General features: G+C 58.6%; 1 protein-coding gene across 1 annotated transcript in view; it reads right to left on the reverse strand.

Annotated features, from left to right (window-relative positions):
• The window catches only part of SEZ6L (seizure related 6 homolog like), a 49,691-nt gene that overhangs the window by 20,991 nt on the left and 5,427 nt on the right, over positions 1 to 23,273 (reverse strand). Inside the window, 4 exon segments of the mRNA XM_054173057.1 lie at positions 5,233 to 5,366; positions 6,509 to 6,893; positions 6,895 to 7,103; positions 7,650 to 7,826. Of these exon segments, the coding sequence (XP_054029032.1) occupies positions 5,233 to 5,366; positions 6,509 to 6,893; positions 6,895 to 7,103; positions 7,650 to 7,826 (905 nt within the window).

The following is a 23,273-nucleotide window of genomic DNA, read 5'->3' on the forward strand; positions in this document are numbered from 1 at the left end:
AGCATCACCAAGGTTGGAAGAGACCTCAAAGGTCATCGAGTCCAACCTGGCACCACAGGCCTCATGACTAAACCATGGCACCAAGGGCCACGTCCAGTCCCCTCTTGAACACCTCCAGGGATGGGGACTCCACCACCTCCCTGGGCAGCACATCCCAATGGCCAGTCTCTCTTGCTGGGAAGAACTTCCTAACATCCAGCCTGAACCTCCCCTGGCACAGCTTGAGACTGTGTCCTCTTGTTCTGGTGCTGCTTGCCTGGGAGAAGAGACCAACCCCGACCTGGCTACAACTTCAGGTAGCTGTAAAGAGCAAGAAGGTCTCCCCTGCGCCTCCTCCTCTCCAGGCTAAGCAACCCCAGCTCCCTCAGCCTCTCCTCCCAGGGCTGTGCTCCAGACCCCTCCCCAGCTTTGTTGCCCTTCTCTGGACACCTTCCAGCACCTCAACATCTTTCCTAAACTGAGGAGCCCAGAACTGGACACAGGACTCCAGGTGTGGCCTGAGCAGTGCTGAGCACAGGGCAGAATGAGCTCCCTGCTCCTGCTGGCCACACTGTTCCTGATGCAGGCCAGGATGCCATTGGCCTTCTTGGCCCCCTGGGCACACTGCTGGCTCGTGTTCAGCCTACTCTCAACCACTACCCCCAGGTCCCTTTGTGCCTGGCTGCTTGGTGACACCATTCCCCACCCCCAGGATAGTCCCTGGGGCCCCACACCAGGGGGTGGGAGAGGAGTCCCCACAGCGAAGGTGCTTACCGAGCAGCCCCAGCAAGCTGTAGTTGTTATCTGGACGTGGCTGAGGAGTAACCTGACATTTGCATTTCACCTCCATTCAGCATAATGAATGGGCTCCCGCTTCAGCACAACGAGGCTCATCAGATCATTTGTCTCCTTGAGTGTCAGAAGCTCCGGGGCTCTATATTTAGCAGGCACCGGCTCAGCCCCTGATTGCTCCCGATGATGTTGTGACTGGAAGGATCCGTGGCTGTTGTCACCACCCTGCCCATCTCCCCAGCCTGGCACGGAGTGATGTGCCCAGCTCCAAAGGGCTGCTGGGAGCACTCACAGAGCCACCCCCCCACCCCCCCCAGCCACTCGGCATCTCCTCACCAACCTTCTGCGGGAGGGGAGGTGACATTTCACAGAGCACAGAAGCAGTTGGTGCTTGGAAAACACCTTAAAGATCATCAAGTCCAGCCACCGACTCTACCAAGTCCACCACGAAGCCATATGGCCAAGCACAACGTCTGCACAGCTCTGGAACACCTCCAGGGATGGAGACTCCACCACCACCCTGGGCAGCCTGTTCCAGTCCCTGACCACTCTTGCAGCAAAGATTTCTAACTCCTCTCCACCCTAACCCTCCCCTAACCAGCACCCCCAGGTCCCTCTCTGCCTGCCTGCTCTCCTTTCACTCTGCCCCCAGCCTGTAGCACTGCCTGGGGTTGCTGTGGCCAATGTGCAGCAGCTGGCACTTGGATGTGTTCAATCTCCTGCCCTTGGCCTCTGCTCATCTGCCCAGCCTGTCCAGGTCCCTCTGCAGAGCTCTCCTGCCCTCTAACAGCTCAACTCCTGCCCCCAGCTTGGTGTCATCTGCAGACTTATTGATGCTGGACTCAATGCCCTCATCCAGATGATCAATGAAGCTATTGAACAGGTTGGGGCCCAGCACTGATCCCTGGGGGGACACCACTGGTGCCTGGCTGCCAGCTGGCTGTGGCACCATTCACCACCACCCTGCAGCCAGCTCCTCACCCAGCTCAGAGTGCTGCTGTCCTGTGCCAGTGCCAGTGCCTGGCATCCTCAGAGGAGCCCAGAGCAGGGACATCTCTGGGTAGAGGACCCACCATGCCAGTGCCAGTGCTTGGCATCCTCCAAGGAGCCACTCTGGAGTAACTGGCAGCTAGAGATGCTGCAGTGGCCTCATGCCAGGGCCCGTCAGCTGCTGTCAGAAGGACCATATGGACGAGCTCCTGCCAGGGGCTGGGAGGGGGGGGACAAGTTTCTTCCTTGAATCCAAGGCTGCAGCAGCGTCAGCTCCTGGAGAGCCTCCCTGGGAGGCAGGAGGGATCCGTGGGGCAGGCTGCCAGCCCTGCTCACCCACTAGAAAAATCTCTTCAGGGAAATTCTCTTCCCTGCCAAGAAGATTCAAGAACTTTCAGCACTCAACAGACTTTTCAGGAAGCGAGGAAGTGCTCACTGCTGCCAGGCCAGCCCTGGCCTGACCCAGGTGGCATGGGGGCAGCCAGGACGAGGTGAGGCTCCCTGTGGGATGCCAGCAGCCAGCTGAGCAGGGACCCTGAGCTCCCACACCACTTTGGGCAGCCCCCCCCAGCATCAGGCAGGTCCTGAGACCACGCCTGGCACCCAGGTTTTGTGCCCACTCCTCAACAGAGGCAGATTTTCCCCGTGGCAAGCAAAGGTTTGACTCCAAAGGGTGGAAGAGAAGGAAGCAGAGGCTCCTGCTGGCCTCATAAATGCAATAAGGTCTCCCCTGAGCCTCCTCTTCTCCAGGCTGAAGACACAAGATAACCTCCTTGTACATCTTGATAGCATTTCCCTCCTCCAGAGCTGCTTTAGCAGATCACAGAATCAACAAGGTTGGAAAAGACCTCAGAGATCATCAAGTCCAAGCTGTCACCCAGCACCTCCTGACTACTAAACCACGGCACCAAGTGCCACATCCAATCCCCTCTTGAACACCCCCAGGGATGCTGACTCCCTCCACCACCTCCCTGGGGCAAAATCCCAGCACTGCTGCTGCCCAGATGGTTAAAAGCCTCCAAAGAAAGCTTTCTGCAGAGCTCCCTGACTGGGGCAGGCACTGGCTGCTGCTGGAGAACGTCAGTCCTTGTCCATGGGGGGCCCTGGCACCTCCTTCCCTTCTCCCTAGCGCCCACAGAGCTGCTGCCCACCCTGGGGCAGGGCATGGGCAGGATTCCTCCTGCACTCAGCTGCAGGCAGCAGCTCTGAGGTGCTCAGCACCGCTGCCTGCAGCCCCAGAGCCCACCCTGCTCCAGCCCGGGCGGGCAGGGCTCAGCCCTGCTCCAGCTGCCCGCGGGGCGCCTCGGGCACCACTGGGAGCTGGCTGCCAGCTGGGCTGCACGGCTGCCTGCTGAGCCCAGCGCCAGCTGAGGACCTGCTGTGGTGATTGAATTTGTCTGAAAGGCTCTGAAGCAGCAGCAGCAGCGGCAGCAGAGCGGAGTGCAGAGCTGGGGGCGGTGGAGAGGCTAATTTTATGCTCCATTAAAGCCTCAGCTCACAATGGAGTGAGGTCAGGAGTGGTGGCACCTGATGGGCTATGGATGCAGCAGCCTGTCTTCAGCACCCTGCAGGTTTGGGGAGACAGCTGCTGCCATGGGGAAGTGCCTGAGACTCGCACACACATCCCCCTGCTCGTCCCTGCCTGGCTCTGCCACCTCCCAGGGCAACCTCTGCACCACGGCTGGCACCTCCCGTGCCAGGGAGGGCAGCCCCATCCAGGAGGGATGGCAGCAATCAGCCTGCTGGAACCACTGCCTCCTTCAATGCATGCTCTTAATGACACTAATTAAAAGGGAATGGGTTCTAATTGGATGGAAAGTGCAAGAAGCAGAGAGGATGGCAGAGCAGAGCAGACCGTGGAGGCTGAGGGTGCCTGGGATGTGCCAAGGCTCCTGCCCTGCTCCCAGCCTTGCCATGGCACTCTGGGAAGAGCTGATGGAACCCAGCTGCTTGGACCAGACCCTGCTCTGCTGGGCTTGCAAAGCACAGGGCTTGGGCTGCTGAGGGAGAGCAGCAGCCTGGGAGGCAACAGAGAAGCTTCTAAGACCTAACCCCAAACTGCCTGCAGGCAGCTCAAAGCTCTGCACCACCCCACAGGGCTTGGCAAGGGCTTGGCCACGAGAAAGGGCATCCTGGGACACCCCCCTCCATGACACACCCAAGGCAGAGGGATCACAGAGTCATTTTGTTTGGAGAAGACCTTCAAGATCATCAGATCCAACCCCCACTGGTCTCCCGCCTTGCAAGGAGCTGAAGAGCAGCCTGGGGGTGGCAGCCAGGGCTGGCAGCAGGCACCTGGCCCCTGGGGAGCAGGAGGGCTCCTGGATGGCTTGCAGCCAGCCTGCCTGCCTCTGAGATAAGAGAATATCACCACACCACAGGTTGGTTCGGGTTGGAAGAGACCTTTCAGCTCCTCCAGTGCAGCCCTTAGCCCAGCACTGCCAGGGCACCACCCTCAGCACCACAGCTCTGAAACCCCTCCAGGGATGGGGACTCCACCACTGCCCTGGGCAGCCTGGGCCAGGCCTTGACCACCCTCAAGGGGAAGAAATTGTTCCTCATATCCAACTTAAACCCCAGGTGTTGGGTTTAAGGGTGGTGGGGAGCACCCAGGTGCAGGAAGGAGCAGCTGATGAGTTGCTGCCCTGGAGCTGTCAGTGACATGAGTTTCTCCCAGCTCCCTGGTTGCTTAGCCTGGAGAAGAGGAGGCTCAGGGGAGACCTTCTTGCTCTCTACAACTCCCTGAAGGGAGGCTGTAGCCAGGTGGCACCTGGCACCACAGACCCCATGACTAAACCATGGCACCAAGGGCCACATCCAATCCCCTCTTGAACACCTCCAGGGATGGGGACTCCACCACCTCCCTGGGCAGCACATTCCAATGGCTAACAACTCTCTCTGGGAAGAACTTTCTCCTACCCTCCAGCCTCAACTTCCCCTGCCACAGCTTGAGACTGTGTCCTCTTGTTCTGGTGCTGGATGCCTGGGAGAAGAGACCAACCCTCACCTGGCTGCAACCTCCCTGCAGGTAGCTATTTGGAGCAAGAAGGTCTCCCCTGAGCCTCCTCTTCCCCAGGCTAAGCAACCCCAGCTCCCTCAGCCTCTCCTCCCAGGGCTGTGCTCCAGACCCCTCCCCAGCTTTGTTGCCCTTCTCTGGACACCTTCCAGCACCTCAACATCTTTCCTAACCTGAGGAGCCCAGAACTGGACACAGGACTCCAGGTGTGGCCTGAGCAGTGCTGAGCACAGGGGCAGAATGAGCTCCCCGCTGCCGCTGGCCACGCTGGTCCTGCTGCAGGCCAGGATGATCATTGCTGAGGCTCAGGATCTCCCTTGTTTGATTACACAGCCTCCTCAAACTGAGTTTTCCCCCTTGGGAATGGGTTTTAGGGCAGGTTCCCAAGGCTGTGACCCACAGACCGTGGTGATTGCCCTCTGCCCCCTCCCTCATCCCAGCGCCGCGCTCCTCACCTGGAGCTCCACGCCGTAGCCGGTGTAGACCGTGACGTTGTAGGTGCACTCCAGGAAGCTGTGCAGGGGCAGGGGGGGGTAGTCCGTGGAGTCAATGTAGCCCTCAGGCTCGTGGAAGGTCATGCTGCAGAGAGCTGAGAGAAACTCATGTCACTGACAGCCCCAGGGCAGCAACTCCTCCAGCCGCTGCTTCCTGCTCCTGGGTGCTCCCCACCGCCCCTAAGCCCAGCAGCTGGGGCTTGGGTTGGGCATGAGGAATGGTTTCTTCCCCTACAGGCTTGCCAAGGCCTGGCCCAGGCTGCCCAGGGCAGGGGTGGAATCTCCATAGGAGACCTCAAACCCAGCACCCAGCAGCTGGGGTTTGGGTTGAGCATGAGGAATGGTTTCTTCCCTTAAAGGTTTGCCAAGGCCTGGCCCAGGGCACTGGTGGTGTCTATAGGCTCACAGGATGTCAGGGGTTGGAAGGGACCTTTGGAGATCATCAAGTCCAACCCTCCCCCTGCCAGAGCAGGAGCATAGAATCCAGCACAGGAACACATCCAGGTGGGGCTTGAAAGTCTCCAGAGAAGGAGACTCCACAACCCCCCTGGGCAGCCTGTTCCAGTGCTCTGTCACCCTCCCAGTGAAGAAGTTCCTCCTCTTGCTGAGGTGCAACCTCCTGTGCTGGAGTTCATATCCATTACCCCTTGGCCTATCCATCCCTGGAAGAACTGAACAGCAGGGACTTGGGTCCTCCTACCACCCTCAAACCCAGCACCCAGGTCTCTGCTCCAGTGGCACCCAGTGTTCACACCACCCTTAAACCCAACACCTGGGTTTTAGGTTGGGCATGAGGAATGATTTCTTCCCCTAAAGGCCTGGCCCAGGCTGCCCAGGGCAGTGGTGGAGTCTCCATAGGATGTTAGGGGTTGGAAGGGACCTTTGAGGATCATCAAGTCCAAGCCCCCTGCCAGAGCAGGAGCATAGAATCCAGCACAGGTCACACAGGAACACATCCAGGTGGGGCTGGAAAGGCTCCAGAGAAGGAGACTGCTCCCAGGGCAGTGGTGGAGTCCCCATCCCTGGAGGGACTGAAAAGCAAGGACTTGGGTGCTCCCACCATCCTAAACCCCCAGCACCCTCCTAAACCCCAGCTCCCTGCTCCCCAGCAGCCGACCCCACTGCAGTGCAGAAGGTTTTGGGCACGATCCATGCTCCGGAACCCCAGCCCCGGGCGCCGCTGCCAGCTCCCCAGCGGCTGGCACCACCCCAGCCCCGTGCGGGCAGCCTGGCTTACCTGGTGTGGGCTCTGCGGTTATGACGGTGGTGGTGATGATGGTGGAGGTGGTGGTCTCTTGGCTGTCTTCTGCTGCGGAGCCAGGCACCTCCCTCTCGGCGCCCTTAGCGGCGGCACCGGCGGGAGCGGCGGTCGGGGCCGCGGCGGCATCAGCCGCGGCGCCAGGGGAGGGCTGAGGAGCCTCTGGGGGCAGGGTGGACGGGGAGATCTGCAGGGCAGGGCGGCTGGTGGTGGCCTGCTCAGCCCAGGCCGGTTCGGGGGGGTTCTGCTCTGTGGCTCCGGCCCCGGGTGCCACCTCTGGCGGGGCGGGCGGGCGCCGGGAGGCGGCGGGGAGCCTGGAGCCCGGCGCGCCGGTCGGCGAGGCAGCCCGGGGGGGGTCCCGCTGGGGTGGGCTTGGGTCTCGGGTGCTTCCTTGCCGCATTGGCTTGTTTCAGAGCAGGAGGCTTTTTCTTAACAGGGAAAGTTTGTTTGTCACCAGTGCTGGGGGCGGTGGTGGGGGCTGGCAGGACGTGGCTCTGCACCAGCGGCGTCGTCTCCTCCGCTGCTGGGTTGGTGCCACGCTCCATGGCTGGCAGCAGGTTGAGGGCAGTGGCATGTCCAAGCTCTCCAGGTCTTCCAGGTGAACCCGTGGTGTGCCTATGCTCCTCAACTCTGCCAGCTGAACCTGTGACATGCCCAAGCTCTCCAGATCTGCCAGCTGAACCTGTGACATGCCCAAGCTCTCCAGATCTTCCAGCTGAACCCATGCTGTGCCCAGGCTCTTCAGGTCTTCCAGGTGACCCCATGGTGTGCCCAAGCTCTCCAGACCTTCCAGCTGAGCCTGTGGTGTGCCCATGCTCCTCAACTCTGCCAGCTGAACCTGTGACATGCCCAAGTTCTCCAGACCTCCCAGCTGAACCAGTGACATGCCCAAGTTCTCCAGACCTCCCAGCTGAGCCTGTGACGTGCCCAAGTTCTCCAGACCTTCCAGCTGAGCCTGTGGTGTGCCCAAGTTCTCCAGACCTTCCAGCTGAGCCTGTGGTGTGCCCAAGCTCTTCAGATCTTCCAGCTGAGCCTGTGGTGTGCCCAAGTTCTCCAGACCTTCCAGCTGAGCCTGTGGTGTGCCCATGCTCCTCAACTCTGCCAGCTGAACCTGTGACATGCCCAAGCTCTTCAGATCTTCCAGCTGAGCCTGTGGTGTGCCCAAGCTCCTTGGCTCTGCCAGTCAAACCCGTGGCATGCCCAAGCTTTCCACCTCCAGCAGCTGTCTTGGCCATCAGCTCATCCACACCACGAGGATCTGGGCTGGTGGGGACCAGCACTGCTCCTGACCCACTATCTGCAAAGCCAAAACAAACAGGGAACCAGTGGGACTTGGGCACTGCTGGGTGAGCAGCTGGGGCTGTGCCAGGGGCATGGAATCAGCCCCCTGGGAAGCTGTGGCTGATGGAGCTCCTGCTGGTCTGGAGAACAGATCTGGGGAGGAGCAGCTGAGGGACCTGGGGTGAGTCAGCCTGGAGAGGCAGAGACTGAAGGGAGACTTCATTGCCCTCTACAGCTCCCTGAAAGGAGGTTGCAGTGAGGTGGGGCTTGGTCTCTTCTCCCTAGTCTGAGGTGATAGAAGGAGAGGAGGAAATGGCCTGAAATTGTGCCAGGGGAAGGTTAGGTTGGGGGAGGAGGAAAAATGTCTTTGCTGCAAGAGGGGGCAGGGATTGGAAGAGGCTGCCCAGGGAGGTGGTGGAGTCTCCAGCCCTGGAGGTGCCCAAGAAACCTGTGGGCACACTTGAGGATGTGGTTTGATGGCCATGGTGGTGTTGGGTTGATGTGCTGGGCAGGGGAGTGTGGGACAGAAAGAGCAAGCAGAGCTTGGCTGAGGAGGCTAATGGTGAGCCAGGGACTGCCAGCCCAGCAATGGGTCCAAGGAGCTGTGCTTGGAGACAAGCTGGACACAGCAGCAGCAGCAGCAAGGCTCTGAGCACGCTGCAGACAGCTCCAAGAGTCAACATTTGCCATGGAAACTGTTGCCAGGGAAGATCAGAGAATCACAGAATCACCAAGGCTGGAAGAGACCTCAAAGATCATCAACCTGTCACCACAGACCTCCTGACTAAAACCTGGCTCCAAGTGCCACATCCAATCCCCTCTTGAACACCTCCAGGGGTGGGGACTCCACCACCTCCCTGGGCAGCACATCCCAATGGCTAACAACTCTCTCTATGAGGAACTTTCTCCTCACCTCCAGCCTAAACTTCCCCTGGCACAGCTTGAGACTGTGCCCTCTTGTTCTGCTGCTGGTTGCCTGGGAGAAGAGACCAACCCCCACCTGGACACAACCTCCCTTCAGGGAGCTGGAGAGAGCAAGAAGGTCTCTCCTGAGCCTCCTCTTCTCCAGGCTAAGCAACCCCAGCTCCCTGGGACATCACCCAGGAGATGCCCATGCCCACCTCAACCTGCTGCTGCCTGCTCTCAGCCAGCTGAGCCTTAGACCCAGCCACAGCCAAGCCAGTGCCAGGCAGCAGGAGCTTCCCTGGGCCCTCCCTTAATGCTTCCCATGGCTTCCACAATTAATTCTTTAATTAGCAGTGGTTCAGCAAATTCATTAGCTGATTCCCTCAGCACATTAGGAGACATTTCACACGTGTCATCTGCAAGCACCAGCTTCCAGCAGCTCTCTGTGAGCTCCCCCCTCAGGGAGGCTGGGTGCCCTGGTGTCCCCACACAGGCTGCTGCTGGGGTGGCCCAAACCCCCTGCCAGGCTCTGAAGGTCTCTGCTGTCCTCTTCATCCCACCCCAAGGTGGAGCCTGGCCTCCAAAAGCATCCTGCTGTGGGGGCCATGGGTGTAGAGGGCTGGAGCTGCTCTGCTGTGAGCACAGACTGAGGGAGTTGGGGCTGTTCAGTCTGGAGAAGGCTCCAAGGAGACCTCATTGTGGCCTTTCAGTGTCTGAAGGGGGCTCCAAGAAAGCTGGGGAGGGACTTTTGAGGGTGTCAGGGAGGGATAGGACTGGGGGGAATGGAACAAAACTAGAAATGGGTAGATTGAGATTGGATGTGAGGAAGAAGTTGTTCCCCATGAGGGTGGTGAGAGCCTGGCACAGGCTGCCCAGGGAGGTGGTGGAAGCCTCATCCCTGGAGGTGTTTGCAGCCAGGCTGGATGTGGCTGTGAGCAACCTGCTGTGGTGTGAGGTGTCCCTGTCCATGGCAGGGGGGTTGGGACTGGCTGAGCCTTGAGGTCCCTTCCAACCCTGACAGTTCTGTGATCCTATGACCCTGCCATGGGATGCTGGACATCCTGCTATGGAGTGATGGGGAGGAGCTGGTCCCCAGGGCAGCACCAGCGTCAGCTCTCCTTCCCTGATGACTTTTGCAGGGCTCTCTTTAGGCTTCCTCTCCCTACCCAAGCCCAGGCTGGGTGGCCAGCAGCTGCTCCCCCAGCCCAGATCCACCCTGCCCTGCACAAGTGACTGATCCATGAGCTGCTGGGGACACAAATGATGCTGATCTAATCTGGCTATTGGAATGTGCTGCCCAGGGGGGTGGTGGAGTCCCCATCCCTGGAGGTGTTCCAGAGGGGACTGGATGTGGCACTTGGAGCCATGGTTCAGTTACTCAGGAGGTGCTGGGTGCCAGGTTGGATTTGATGATCCCTGAGGTCTTTTCCAACCTTATTGATTCTATGATCTGCTACAGCAGCTTTGGAGGAGGGAAATGCTATCAAGATGCACAAGGAGGTTGTCTTGTGTCTTTAGCCTGGAGAAGAGGAGGCTCAGGGGAGACCTTATTGCTGTCTGCAAGTACCAGCAGGGTGGTTGCAGCCAGGTGGGGGTTGGTCTCTTCTCCCTGGCAACCAGCACCAGAACAAGAGGACACAGTCTCAAGCTGTGCCAAGGGAGGTTCAGGCTGGATGTTAGGAAGAAGTTCTTCCCAGCAAGAGAGATTGGCCATTGGGATGTGCTGCCCAGGGAGGTGGTGGAGTCCCCATCCCTGGAGGTGTTCAAGGAGGGACTGGATGTGGCACTTGGCGCCATGGTTTAGCAGCCATGAGGTGTTGGGTGCCAGGTTGGACTTGATGATCTCTGAGGTCTTTTCCAACCTTACTGATTCTGTGATTCTATGATTGATAGAATGGTCTCTGGGTTGGAACAGACCTTAAAGGTTTCATGGGCAGGGACACCTTCCACCAGGGCAGGTTGCTCAAGGCCCCATCCCACCTAGCCTGGAACCTCTCCAGGGAGGGAGCATCCCCAGCCTCCCTGGGCCAAGGTTCTTGAGCTCCCCAGAAGCCCCTCCTGCCCCCCCGGGCAGTGCACTCTGCAGGGCCAGGCCGGTTTGGAGCACAAGTGACCTTAATGCAAAGAGACAGCTCATCTGCAGGGCTATTCTGGGATCTGCCTGGATACCAGCAAGCACACAGAGCGAGGAGGGGGGCTGGGCTGCGGGGAGGATGTCTGCAGCCCACTCTCACTCCCCCGGGCTTTATACTTAGCCGCTGGCGGAAGCGCCGCGCAGGGCACCCAGCCCGGGGGGAGGCAGGGCTGGCAGCAGGCACCTGGCCCCTGGGGAGCAGGAGGGCTCCTGGATGGCTTGCAGCCAGCCTTCCTGCCTCTGAGATAAGAGAGCATCATCAAATCATAGATTGGCTCGGGTTGGAATTGGCCTTTCAGCTCCTCCAGGCCAACCCTTAATGCGGCACTGCCAGGGCACCACCATCGGCACCACAGCTCCACGGCTCTGAAACCCCTCCAGGGATGGGGACTCCACCACTGCCCTGGGCAGCCTGGGCCAGGCCTTGACCACCCTCAAGGGGGAGAAATTGCTCCTCATGTCCAACCTGAACTTCCCCTGGTGCAGGTTGAAGCCATTTCCTCCTGCCCTGTTGCTTGTTTCTTGGGAGAAGAGTCCAACCCCTACTTGTCTCCAGCCTTGCAAGGAGCTGAAGAGCAGCCTGGGGGTGGCAGCCAGGGCTGGCAGCAGGCACCTGGCCCCTGGGGAGCAGGAGGGCTCCTGGATGGCTTGCAGCCAGCCTTCCTGCCTCTGAGATAAGAGAATATCATCACATCACAGATTGGGTTGGGTTGGAAGAGACTTTCCAGCTCCTCCAGTGCACCACAGGGCACATCTAGTGCACTGCCAGGGCACCACCAAGCCATGGCCCTCAGCACCACATCTCCACAGCTCTGAAACCCCTCCAGGGATGGGGACTCCACCACTGCCCTGGGCCAGGCTTTGACAGCCCTCAAGGGGGAGTAATTGCTCTCATGTCCAACCTAAACTTCCCCTGGTGCAGGCTGAAGCCATTTCCTCCTGCCCTGTTGCTTGTTTCTTGGGAGCAGAGACCAGCCCTCACCTGTCTCCAGCCTTTCAAGAAGCTGAAGAGAGCCAGGAGGTTAATTCCCCCCTGGTTTGGTGCCCAGACAAGGGCCACAGGAGCAGTGCCTGTCCCAGGGTCCTCCTGCCCTGTGGGATGGCAGCCCAGGGGTGAGGGTAGCCCCAGGACTCCAGCACTTGGTCCTGCTCTCCAGGAGGAGGTGGCCATCCCTCCTTCCCAGGCAGTCTGAGTGCCCTGCAGCGATTCCCAGGGCTTGTCCACAGCAGGTGGAGCTTCACAATGAGCTCTGGGGTGCCCTGGGGTCCTCTGAGGTGTGGTGGGGGGCTTTGGGGGTGCAGGAGGGTGTGTGGGATGGAGCCACCCAGCCTGTGCTCGCCAGAGCTGTGCCAAAGAGCGGCTCACAGGCAGAGCAGAAGATCAGCAATGCCCAGGCTCAGGAGGAGGCTGCAGCAGAGGTGAAGGAGCTTCAGGGCTTTTCTTCCCTCCTGTGGGCTGGAGGATCCCTGGGAGGGATCCCCTTGCAGTCCCCAAGGGCTGCATCACCTTGCAGCTTTCCTTGCTGACCTGCTCCTGGCCTGGAGCTCAGGGCAGAGATCTGGCTGGGTGCTGAGGTGGGATCAGGACACTTTTCCCTTCACCTTTTCATGCATCTCCTAATGCCACAGAGGCTCTGGTGGCCCTGAGGACCTTCCAAACTGCTCTGCCCTGCTGTCCAGCTGGCCCTGGGCAGGGGATTCTCCGTGGTCTGAATATTTCACTTTGGAATCCACATCCATGTCCCCAGCAAGTCTCAGCTCAGGTTGCCATGGCAACCTCTCATTACCAGGCCAAGATGCTGGCAGTGGCACCAAGGCTGTGGTCAGGAAGGACCAAGGTCCCCTCCCCACTGCCCACCCAAGCCACCAAACCTGGGAAGGAATGAAAACCTTTCCCCAGCACCTGCTGCCCGTGGGCAGAGCAGGGCTGGCCAAGACCCTCAGGGAGCTGCTGTGCTGGCAAGGGGGCACAGGGCTGGGACAGTCCTGGCTGGCAGCAGATGCCAGCAGGCAGCTCAGCCCCAGCTCTGGGCTTAGATCTGAGGCCCCTGAGCAGCCTGATCTAGCTGGGGATGTCCCTGCTGACTGCAGATGACCTTGGAGGGGCCCTTCCAGCCCAAGGCAATGATGCTGTGAGTGGCTTTCTGGTCCAGGGTGGGAGCCCTGGGTTGGGGCTCAGCTAATGAAACCTTCTTCTAAACCCCCTTCAGAGGTGAATCCACTCCTGGTGTGTCTGAGGCTTCATTGGGAGCCAAGGACACCACTGGGAATCTGGGATTTAAACTTGGCAGCCTCTCCTCTGCCACCTCCCTGCGCTCCCTGGAAGCTCCTGACTGCTCCAACCACCCAGGGGGGCCTGGCAGAGGCCTGGGAATCCCAAACCCCTCCAAGCAAGGAGGGAACTGGATTTTCCTCAGCAGTCCTGCTCCGTGGAGCTGGAATCAAGGAGCCTTGGACTCCCAGGGACTTGTCTGGGCCACTCCAGCTCCTGCTGCACCCATGGCTCGGGGGGGACACCTGCTGATGCTCTTCCAAAGCATCCTGCTGGTGCCCATGATGCCCCTCAGCCCTGGGCCCCCTGCATCACTCCCAGCACAGGGCAGTGCTGGCAGACTCCCAGGTCTCCAGGGACAGTGCTCCCAGCTCCTTCCCAAAGGGGATGCAGGCCCCCAGGAGCTGGGGGGGGGAGGGGGCTGCTCCATTAGCAGCAGCTAGTGAGGGAGACCAATTAAAGAGGCTCATCCAATTAGGGAGGGATCAAGAGATTGACAGTGTGGGAACAACAGAGCCTGTCACAGGCTGGCTGCTCCCAGCTTGGCTCCAGCACCGCCGGCGGCGGGGGGTGGTCAATGGGATTGACTCATGACCCTGGGGCAGCAGCAGAGAGACAGGGGCAGGGGGTGTGGGGGGAAGGACACCAGGGAGCAGAGGAGCAAAGCCATCAGAGAGAGTTTCCCATCAAGGTTTCCTAGATCCACAGAGCTGTTGAGGGTGGAGGAGACCTTGGAGATCAGCAAGCCCAGCCCCTCGCCTGCAGCTCCCAGCCCCAGCACTGCTGCTGAGCCTCCAGCACTAACCCATGGCCCCCAGCAGCACAGCATCAATCACCAAGGTTGGAAGAGACCTCAGAGATCAGCAAGTCCAACCTATCACCCAGCACCTCATGACTAACTAAACCATGGCACCAAGTGCCACATCCAATCCCCTCTTGAACACCTCCAGGGATGGGGACTCCATCACCTCCTTGGGCAGCACATTCCCATGGCCAATCTCTCTTTCTATGAAGAACTTTCTCCTCACCTCCAGCCTGAACCTCCCCTGGCACAGCTTGAGACTGTGTCCTCTTGTTCTGCTGTTGGGTGCCTGGGAGAAGAGACCAACCCCCACCTGGCTCCAACCTCCCTTCAGGGAGTTGCAGAGAGCAAGAAGGTCTCCCCTGAGCCTCCTCTTCTGCAGGCTAAGCAACCCCAGCTCCCTCAGCCTCTCCTCCCAGGGCTGTGCTCCAGACCCCTCCCCAGCTTTGTTGCCCTTCTCTGGACACCTTCCAGCACCTCAACATCTTTCCTAACCTGAGGAGCCCAGAACTGGACACAGGACTCCAAGTGTGGCCTGAGCAGTGCTGAGCACAGGGCAGAATGAGCTCCCTGCTCCTGCTGGCCACACTGTTCCTGATGCAGGCCATAGAATCACAGAATCAATAAGGTTGGAAAAGACCTCAGAGATCATCCAGTCCAACCTGGCACCCAACACCTCCTGACTAACTAAGCCATGGCTCCAAGTGCCACATCCAATCCCCAACCAAAGCCCCCTGGGTGCCCAGTGTGAATTAGAATCATGCAATGGTTTGGGTTGGAAGGGACCTTAGAGACCATCTAGTTCCAACCTCCTGCCATGAGGACACCTTCCACTAGCCCAGGCAGCTCAAGCCCTCATCCAGCCTGGCCCTGAGCACCTCCAGGGAGGGATCATCCCCATCCTCCCCGGGGCAGCCTGTTCCAGCACTCCATGGAGCCGTCCTGGGAGGGCAAAACTTCTCCCCCAAGCAGTGCTTGGAGGCATTTTCTCCCCTTGCAGAGTCTGTGCAGGAACCTGCCCAGCTCTGCCTGCTGCTGCCTGCAGAGTGCCCTTGAGAGGACCCTGCTGAGCACCAGCACCTAATGACTCCTGACAGGCTGCAAACAGCCCTGCTGCCAGCCAGCAGGGAGGCAGGAGGAGTGCTGAGGCTTACTGATGGTTGTGGTGATCACAGTTATTGGGCTCCATCGATCACACACAGGCTGGTGGGAGCTGGGACAGAGCCTGGCACTCCCCATGCCCATTCCTGTGCCCACAGCCAGCCTGGGAAACCCCTGGCACAGCGCAGTCACAGCATCACAGAAGTGCCCAGCTTGGAAAAGACCTTAAAGGTCTGGAGTGCATGGCCTGAAATGGTGCCAGGGTTGGAGACTGGGAAGGATTTCTTTGCTGCAAGAGTGGTCAGGGATTGGGAAGAGGGAGGTGGTGGAGTCCCCATGCCTGGGGGTGTTCAAGACACCTGTGGCCATGGCACTGTGGGGCCATGGTTGGATGGCCATGGTGGTGCTGGGCTGCTGGTTGGACTGGGTGATCTCAGAGGGCTTTCCCAGCCCAAACAGTTCTGTGGTTCTAAGGTCACTGAGCTCATTCAGCAGCCCAGCTGCCAGGTCTTTGACTAAACCATAGCCCTAAGCACCACATCCACATGACTCAAATACCTCCTGCAATGGTGACTCCAGCCCGTGCCTGACTGCTCCTGCGGCGAAGAACTCTTCCTCCTGCCCAACCTAAACATCCCTTGGAGCAACCTCAGGCCACTTCCTCTTGCCCTGCTGCTTGTGCCTAGAGCCCAACCCCCACCTGGCTCCAATCTCCTTCCAGGGAGCTGCAGAGAGCAATGAGGTCTCCCCTCAGCCTCCTCTTGTCCAGGCTGAACACCCCCAGCTCCTTCAGCTGCTGCTCCCCAGCCCTGCTCTCCAGACCCTTCCCCAGCTTGGTTGCCCTCCTCTGGACCTGCTGCAGCCCTTCAATGTCCTTCATGGAGTGAGGAGCCCCAAACTGAGCCCAGGATTCAAGGTGTGGCCTCAGCAGGGCTGAGTCCAGGGGTGACCCAGCTGACACTCAAGGCACAGGGCACATCCTGCCCCCCAGCCCCACACAGCAGACATGATGCTGCCTGTCAGCCACTCACCTCCCCCCCTGGCTTCCTCTTTCCCCTCTAAAGCAGCTCATCAAGCAGATTTCTGCTGCTGGATCCTCATTCTGTCAAAACCAGTTGGGATCTTGGCAGCACAGCTGCTCCCCCAGCACGGCCCCAGCTCCACGGCGGAGCCGCAGCGCCCGGAATGTGACCGCTTCCCTCAGCTGCTCCTCCCCAGCCCTGCTCTCCAGACCCTTCCCCAGCTTCCTTGTCCTTCTCCAGACCTGCCCCAGCAGCTCAGTGTCCTCCTGCCCTTCACCACCTGAACAACCTCCTGCTTTGCTCATCACTCACAGCTGGACTGAGCCCAATGATGAAGCCCTCCGATGGCAGCAGCCCTCAAGGCTTGTTCCTACCCCAAGCCCTACCCCAGTGGTGGGGGTGAAGGGGGTCCAGGGCTGGACCCCTCTGTGCTTCAGGAGCATTGGGCTCCCCTCAAGGCCACCTCTTCAATCTGCAGCTTTCCTGCTGCCAGCAAAGCAGCTTTGGCTGCCTGTGCCATGGCTCCAGCACGCAGCAAGCAGCTCCAGAAGAGCTTTGATAGCTGAGGGGCAGAGGTGAAGCCAGCAGTGTGCCCAGGTGGCCAAGAGGGCCAAGGGCATCCTGGCCTGCAGCAGGAACAGTGTGGCCAGCAGCAGCAGGGAGCTCATTCTGCCCTGTGCTCAGCACTGCTCAGGCCACACCTGGAGTCCTGTGTCCAATTCTGGCCTCAGGTTAGGAAAGATTTTGAGGTGCTGGAAGGTGTCCAGAGAAGGGCAACAAAGCTGGGGAGGGGTCTGGGGCACAGCCCTGGGAGGAGAGGCTGAGGGAGCTGGGGTTGCTTAGCCTGGAGAAGAGGAGGCTCAGGGGAGACCTTCTTGCTCTCTCCAACTCCCTGCAGGGAGGTTGTAGCCAGGTGGGGGTTGGTCTCTTCTGCCAGGCAGCCAGCACCAGAACAAGAGGACACAGTCTCAAGCTGTGCCAGGGGAGGTTTAGGCTGGAGGTTAGGAAGAAATTCTTCCCAGCAAGAGAGATTGGCCATGGGAATGTGCTGCCCAGGGAGGTGGTGGAGTCCCCATCCCTGGAGGTGTTTAGGAAGAGCCTGGATGAGGCCCTTGGTGCCATGGTTTGGTTGATTAGATGCTGTTGGGTGATAGGTTGGACTGGATGATCTCAAAGGTCTTTTCCAACCTGGTTAATTCAATTCAATTCAATTCAATTCAATTCAATTCAATTCAATTCAATTCAATTCAATTCAATTCAATTCTATTCTATTCTATTCTATTCTATTCTATTCTACTCTACTCTACTCTACTCTACTCTATTCCATTCCACTCTATTCTACTCCACTCCATTCCATTCCATTCCATTCCATTCCATTCCATTCCATTCCATTCCATTCCACTCCATTCCATGTTAGGTATTAGGTAACAGGTTGGACTCGATGATCTCTGAGGTCTTTTCCAAGCTGGTCGATGCTGTGTGATGCTGGGGCCTGAGCATGGGCTGTAAATGAAGCAGGAGGCAGCAGCAGCAGCAGCTCCCTGCTGACATCAGCTCCATCCATCTCCCCTCTGCCGCCCTCTCGCTGCCAGCACACGAAGCCTTTCGAAGCTTCCTTCCCTCTTCCTCCGCGATGCTGCTGCTGGGAGCTGTCTGTGGCGGTACAGCGTGTGCCTCGGGCAGGGGATCCATCCCTGGCTGTCACCTCGCCTGGGGATGGCTTTGGAAATCCTCCCTCCCTTCATTTGTGCTCCCAGCAGAGGCAGAAAATCCTCTTCCTGAGCGCTAAGGCAGCACTCAGAGCTGCACCAGGCCTTCGGGCCTCAGCCCCTCCCATCTCTGTGGAAGTGGAGTGCCCAACAGCCATGGAAAAACTGCTGCAGGAATACCCTGGCTGGCATGGAATGGCATGGAATGGCATATGGAATAGAATAGAATAGAATGGAATGGAATGGAATGGAATGGAATGGAATGGAATGGAATGGAATAGAATAGAATGGAATGGAATGGAATGGAATGGAATGGAATGGAATGGAATGGAATGGAATGGAATGGAATGGAATAGAATAGAATAGGATGGAATGGAATGGAATGGAATGGAATAGAATAGAATAGAATAGAATAGAATAGAATAGAATAGAATAGAATAGAATAGAATAGAATAGAATAGAATCAACCAGGTTGGAAAAGACCTCAGAGATCATCCAGTCCAACCTCTCACCCAACACCATCTGATCAACTAACCCATGGCACCAAGCACCCCATCCAGGCTCTTCCTAAACACCTCCAGGGTTGGGGACTCCACCACCTCCCTGGGCAGCACATCCCAATGGCCAATCTCCCTTTCTGTGAAGAACTTACTCCTCACCTCCAGTCTAAACCTCCCCTGGCACAGCTTGAGACTGTGTCCTCTTGTTCTGGTGCTGCTTGCCTGGGAGAAGAGACCAACCCCCACCTGGCTACAGCCTCCCTTCAGGTAGCTGTAGAGAGCAAGAAGGTCTCCCCTGAGCCTCCTCTTCTCCAGGCTAAATGATGATGAGGGGAAGGTGTCTGAGAGGGGCTGCTGGCTTCTCAGCTCAGGATGAGGGGGTCTGGGGTGGCTTTGGGCAGCATTGTCCCAGGATCCATCCTCACTGCCTCAGAGCTGACTAACCCAGGTGATGCTAGGAAAAGTATGGAGTCATAGAATCCTAGAATCCTAGAATCAATAAGGTTGGAAAAGACCTCAGAGATCATCAAGTCCAACCTGTCACCCAACACCTCATGACTAACTAAACCATGGCTCCAAGTGCCACATCCAATCCCCTCTTGAACCCCTCCAGGGATGAGGACTCCACCACCTCCCTGGGCAGCACATTCCAATCCCTGACCACTCTTGCAGCAAAGAAATGTTTCTTGATCTCCAGCCTGGCACAACTTCAGGAAAATATGAAGTCCCTAAGGATGCAGCTGGAACTGGAGCTGGAGCTGGAGCTGGAGCTGGAGCTGGAGCTGGAGCTGGAGCTGGAGCTGGAGCATCCCACCCCAGACCAACCTGAGAACGTTGATACTAAGCCATGCACCCCTGGCCCTGTGAGGAGCAAAGCAGCACTTGGATCAGGGGGTTGATATAATTCCAGAAACACAGAATCATGGAGCTGGTTGGCTTGGAAAAGCCCTCTGAGGTCACCCAGTCCAACTGCCAGCTCAGCACCACCATGGCCATCAAACCATGCCCCCATGTGCCGTGGCCACAGGTTTCTTGATCACCTCCAGGGCTGGGGACTCCCTGATCCTGTTCCCATCCCTGATCACTCTTGCAGCAAAGACATCACTCCTCATCTCCAACCTAGCCCTCCCCTGGCACAATTCCAGGCCATTTCCTCTCCTTCTATCACCTGATGCTAGGGAGAAGAGACCAACCCCCACCTCACTGCAACCTCCTGGCAGGGAGCTGTGGAGAGCAATGAGGTCTTCCTTCAGCCTCCTCTTCTCCAGGCTGAACTCTCCAATTTCCCTCAGCTGCTCCTCCCCAGCCCTGCTCTCCAGACCCCCTACCCTTCATGATGCTCTTGGAGGTGAAGCATCCCACCCCAGACCGTACCAGGGTACCCCCTGGCCCAGCCATGCAGCCCCTGGCCCAGCCATGCAGCCCCTGGCCCCATGAAGAGCAAAGCAGCACTTGGATCAGGGGGGGGTTGATGTTATGATCATCATCTACCCCTCCTATTTTGACTCCTGCCCTCATTTCTGCCCTGGGAATGAGGGAAGGGATGGCTGAGCTTTCTGCTTGGGTGGCTCTGCACAGCTCCTTCCTGGGAGTGCTGGAAGGGCTCATGCCCTCGATTTGAGGACAGCATCTATGCACATGGAGGTGGAGGGCTGTCAGGAAGAGCCAGAAATTGCATTCAAACCGTCCCCAGACAGTGCCAAGCCCAGCCTAGGCCTGGAGAGCTGTGGCAAGAGGGGGTGGCAGAAGTGCTGTCCTCCAGGATTGTCCCCCAGCCACCCATCTGCCTGGGCTGAAGGGATCTCCTCCACACAACGTGGCCATGCTCCATTAAGCCACCCCGAAAGCTCAGATGGAGATCCTCTCCTGGCTGTGAAAGGTTCTCAGCTGCTCTCCCTGCCTGGGAAATCGCCCCAAAGTGCCCCATTTCCAGAACATTCCCTCACTCCCCCTCCCCCCCGCCCCCCTTTATCCCTGCTCTGTCACTGCCTGGATGCTGGGAATGATTCAAGAGCTTCAGCAGTTCATTGCTGTGCTCACAGCACCCAGCCCTGCAGCGACTGCAGCGAGACATCAGGGGAGACCACCTGCCTGCTCCCCCCTGCTCCTGCCCACTCCCCCTTGTTCCTTCCTGCTCCTCCTTGCTCCTGCCCACTCCTGCCCACTCCTCCTGGTTCCTTCCTGCTCCTGCCCACTCCCCCATGTTCCTTCCTGCTCCTCCTTGCTCCTGCCCACTCCTGCCCACTCCTCCTGGTTCCTTCCTGCTCCTGCCCACTCCCCCTTGTTCCTTCCTGCTCCTCCTTGCTCCTGCCCACTCCTGCCCACTCCTCCTGGTTCCTTCCTGCTCCTGCCCACTCCTCCTGGTTCCTTCCTGCTCCTCCTTTCTCCTGCCCACTCCTGCCCACTCCCCCTTGCTCCTTCCTGCTCCTCCCTGCTCCTGCCTCTTTCTGCCCGCTCCTCCCAGCTCCTGCTTGCTCCTGCCAGCTCCTGCCAGCTCTGCCCCAGCCCCCCACGGCAGCGCCAGGTCCCTGCAGCAGTTCCCTCACTGGCTGACCGCAGCACCTCACCGAATCTCCCCTGGCAGCCCGGGGGGCAGGGGGCACGTTTAGCTGTCCCTTCTGTGGGGGTCACCCCTGCAGAGCCAGCTCTGCTGGCACCTTGGCCCTGCTTTTGGCACAGGAGGCACAAGCGTGCAAGGCAGCGAGACAGAGAGAGACAGGAGACTGCTTGGTGCCGAGCAGGTGACACTGCCTGGCGACCAACCCCTCCAGATCCTCCTTCTGTCAGCCCTGAGTTTTTTGGCTGCCTCTGCACTTGGCATGGAATTCCCTCTCCAGACTAAGGCTGCTTCACATGCGGAATGGCATCTCCGGAGCCGGGCTGGGCGGCCAGGCTGCTCCAACCTTCCCTTCCCCGCTGCCAGCAGCTTGCCTTTGGCTTGCACCAAGTTTCCTTCTACCTTCCTGCTGCAGCCATCTGTCCTGGGCTGCTGGTGTCACAGCATCCCAGAATTGTTTGGGTTGGAAAAGCCCTCTGAGATCGAGCCCAGCTGCCAGCCCTCCACCACCACGGCCATCAGGCCACGTCCCACAGGGCCATGGCCACACAGCTCTTGAGCACCTCCAGGCATGGGGACTCCAGCACCTCCCTGGGCAGCACATCCCAATCCCTGACCACTCTTGCAGCAAAGAAATGTTTCTTGATCTCCAGCCTTGCAGATCTTCAGGAAAATATGAAGGATGCAGCTGGAGCATCCCACCCCAGACCAGCCTGAGAACCCTGTGACCAAGCCATGTACCCCTGGCCCTGTGAGGAGCAAAGCAGCACTTGGATCAGGGGGTTGATATAATTCCAGAAACACAGAATCATGGAGCTGGTTGGCTTGGAAAAGCCCTCTGAGGTCACCCAGTCCAACTGCCAGCCCAGCACCACCACAGCCATCAGGCCATGTCCCACAGTGCCATGGCCACACAGCTCTTCAACACCTCCAGGCATGGGGACTCCAGCACCTCCCTGGGCAGCACATCCCAATCCCTGACCACTCTTGCAGCAAAGAAATGTTTCTTGATCTCCAGCCTGGCACAACTTCAGGAAAATATGACGTCCCTAAGGATGGAGCTAGAGCTGGAGCATCCCAGACCAGCCTGAGAACCTTGATACTAAGCCATGCACCCCCTGGCCCTGTGAGGAGCAAAGCAGCACTTGGATCAAGGGGTTGATATAATTCCAGAAACACAGAATCATGGAGCTGGTTGGCTTGGAAAAGCCCTCTGAGGTCACCCAGTCCAACTGCCAGCCCAGCACCACCATGGCCATCAAACCATGTCCCACAGTGCCATGGCCACACAGCTCTTGAACACCTCCAGGGCTGGGCACTCCCTGGGCAGCCTCTTCCAATCCCTGACCACTCTTGCAGCAAAGACATCGTTCCTCATCTCCAACCTCACCCTCCCCTGGCACAATTTCAGGCCATTTCCTCTTGTTCCATCACCTGACAGGGAGAAGAGACCAAGCCCCACCTGGCCCCAACCTCCTGTCAGGGAGCTGTGGAGAGCCAGAAGGTCTCCCCTCAGCCTTCCCTTCTCCAGGCTGAACAACTCCGGTTCCCTCAGGGGCTCCTCCCCAGCCCTGCTCTCCAGCCCCTTCTCTGCACACCCTCCAGCCCCTCAAGGTTTTCTTCTTGCAGTGAGAGGCCCCAACCTGCCCCCCCCAGGATTTTAGGTGTGGCCTCTCCACCCTTCCTGGCCGATTCCTGGTGCCAACCCCCCCACACTCGGCCACGCAACTCATGCACCAGTTCCCTGGCCCTGTCAGGGCTGTGAACCCATCCTGATGGGCTGGAAAATCAGGCAGGCAGCTCTTGGGATGGATTTTTCCATTGGCATTTCATCTAAACTCCCCAAAGAGGCATTCTCCCCCCCCCTCCCCTGGCAGGCTCCAGCTCCAGCCATGCAACCACATCTTAAAGGCTCATTAAAATACTGCCTGTGTTTTCTAACAGGATTTCCTTGGAGCATCTTTTTCCCCTCCTCCCCCCCCCCCCCCCACTAACCACTGTCAAATATTTGAGAAGTGAAATCCCATCAAGTAAATAACTTTGGGATTGCTCACAGGAGGTTGGGATTTATTTCCCCCCCCCCTCCCCTTCCCTCCCCTCCCCAGCCCCTCCTCCAAAGCCCACTGGAAGTGGCTGTACTCAGACAGAGGATGTAAAAAGCACTGATTTCCGAGGCTGGATCAAAAGCTTTGTGTTACTGGATCACACAGAGCCTGTTTCCTCCAGGGGAAAATCCCTGTTTGTACAAAATGGGATAAGGAAGCTCCACAGCTGGGCTCTGACCCTTGAGCACCCTGCACGAGTGCCCCCGTCCTTGGGCATCCCCCCTTACCCTTCTGCCTCTCTTCACATCCCTTTCCTCCCCCAGCCCTCCTCATCCTTCTCACTCTACATCCCTCCTCATTCCTTTGCATCCCTTCCACTTCTGTCTGCAGCCCTCTGCATCCTTCTGCAGCCCTC

The sequence above is a fragment of the Dryobates pubescens genome, chromosome 25, assembly GCF_014839835.1.
Source record: "Dryobates pubescens isolate bDryPub1 chromosome 25, bDryPub1.pri, whole genome shotgun sequence".
NCBI lineage: Eukaryota > Metazoa > Chordata > Aves > Piciformes > Picidae > Dryobates > Dryobates pubescens.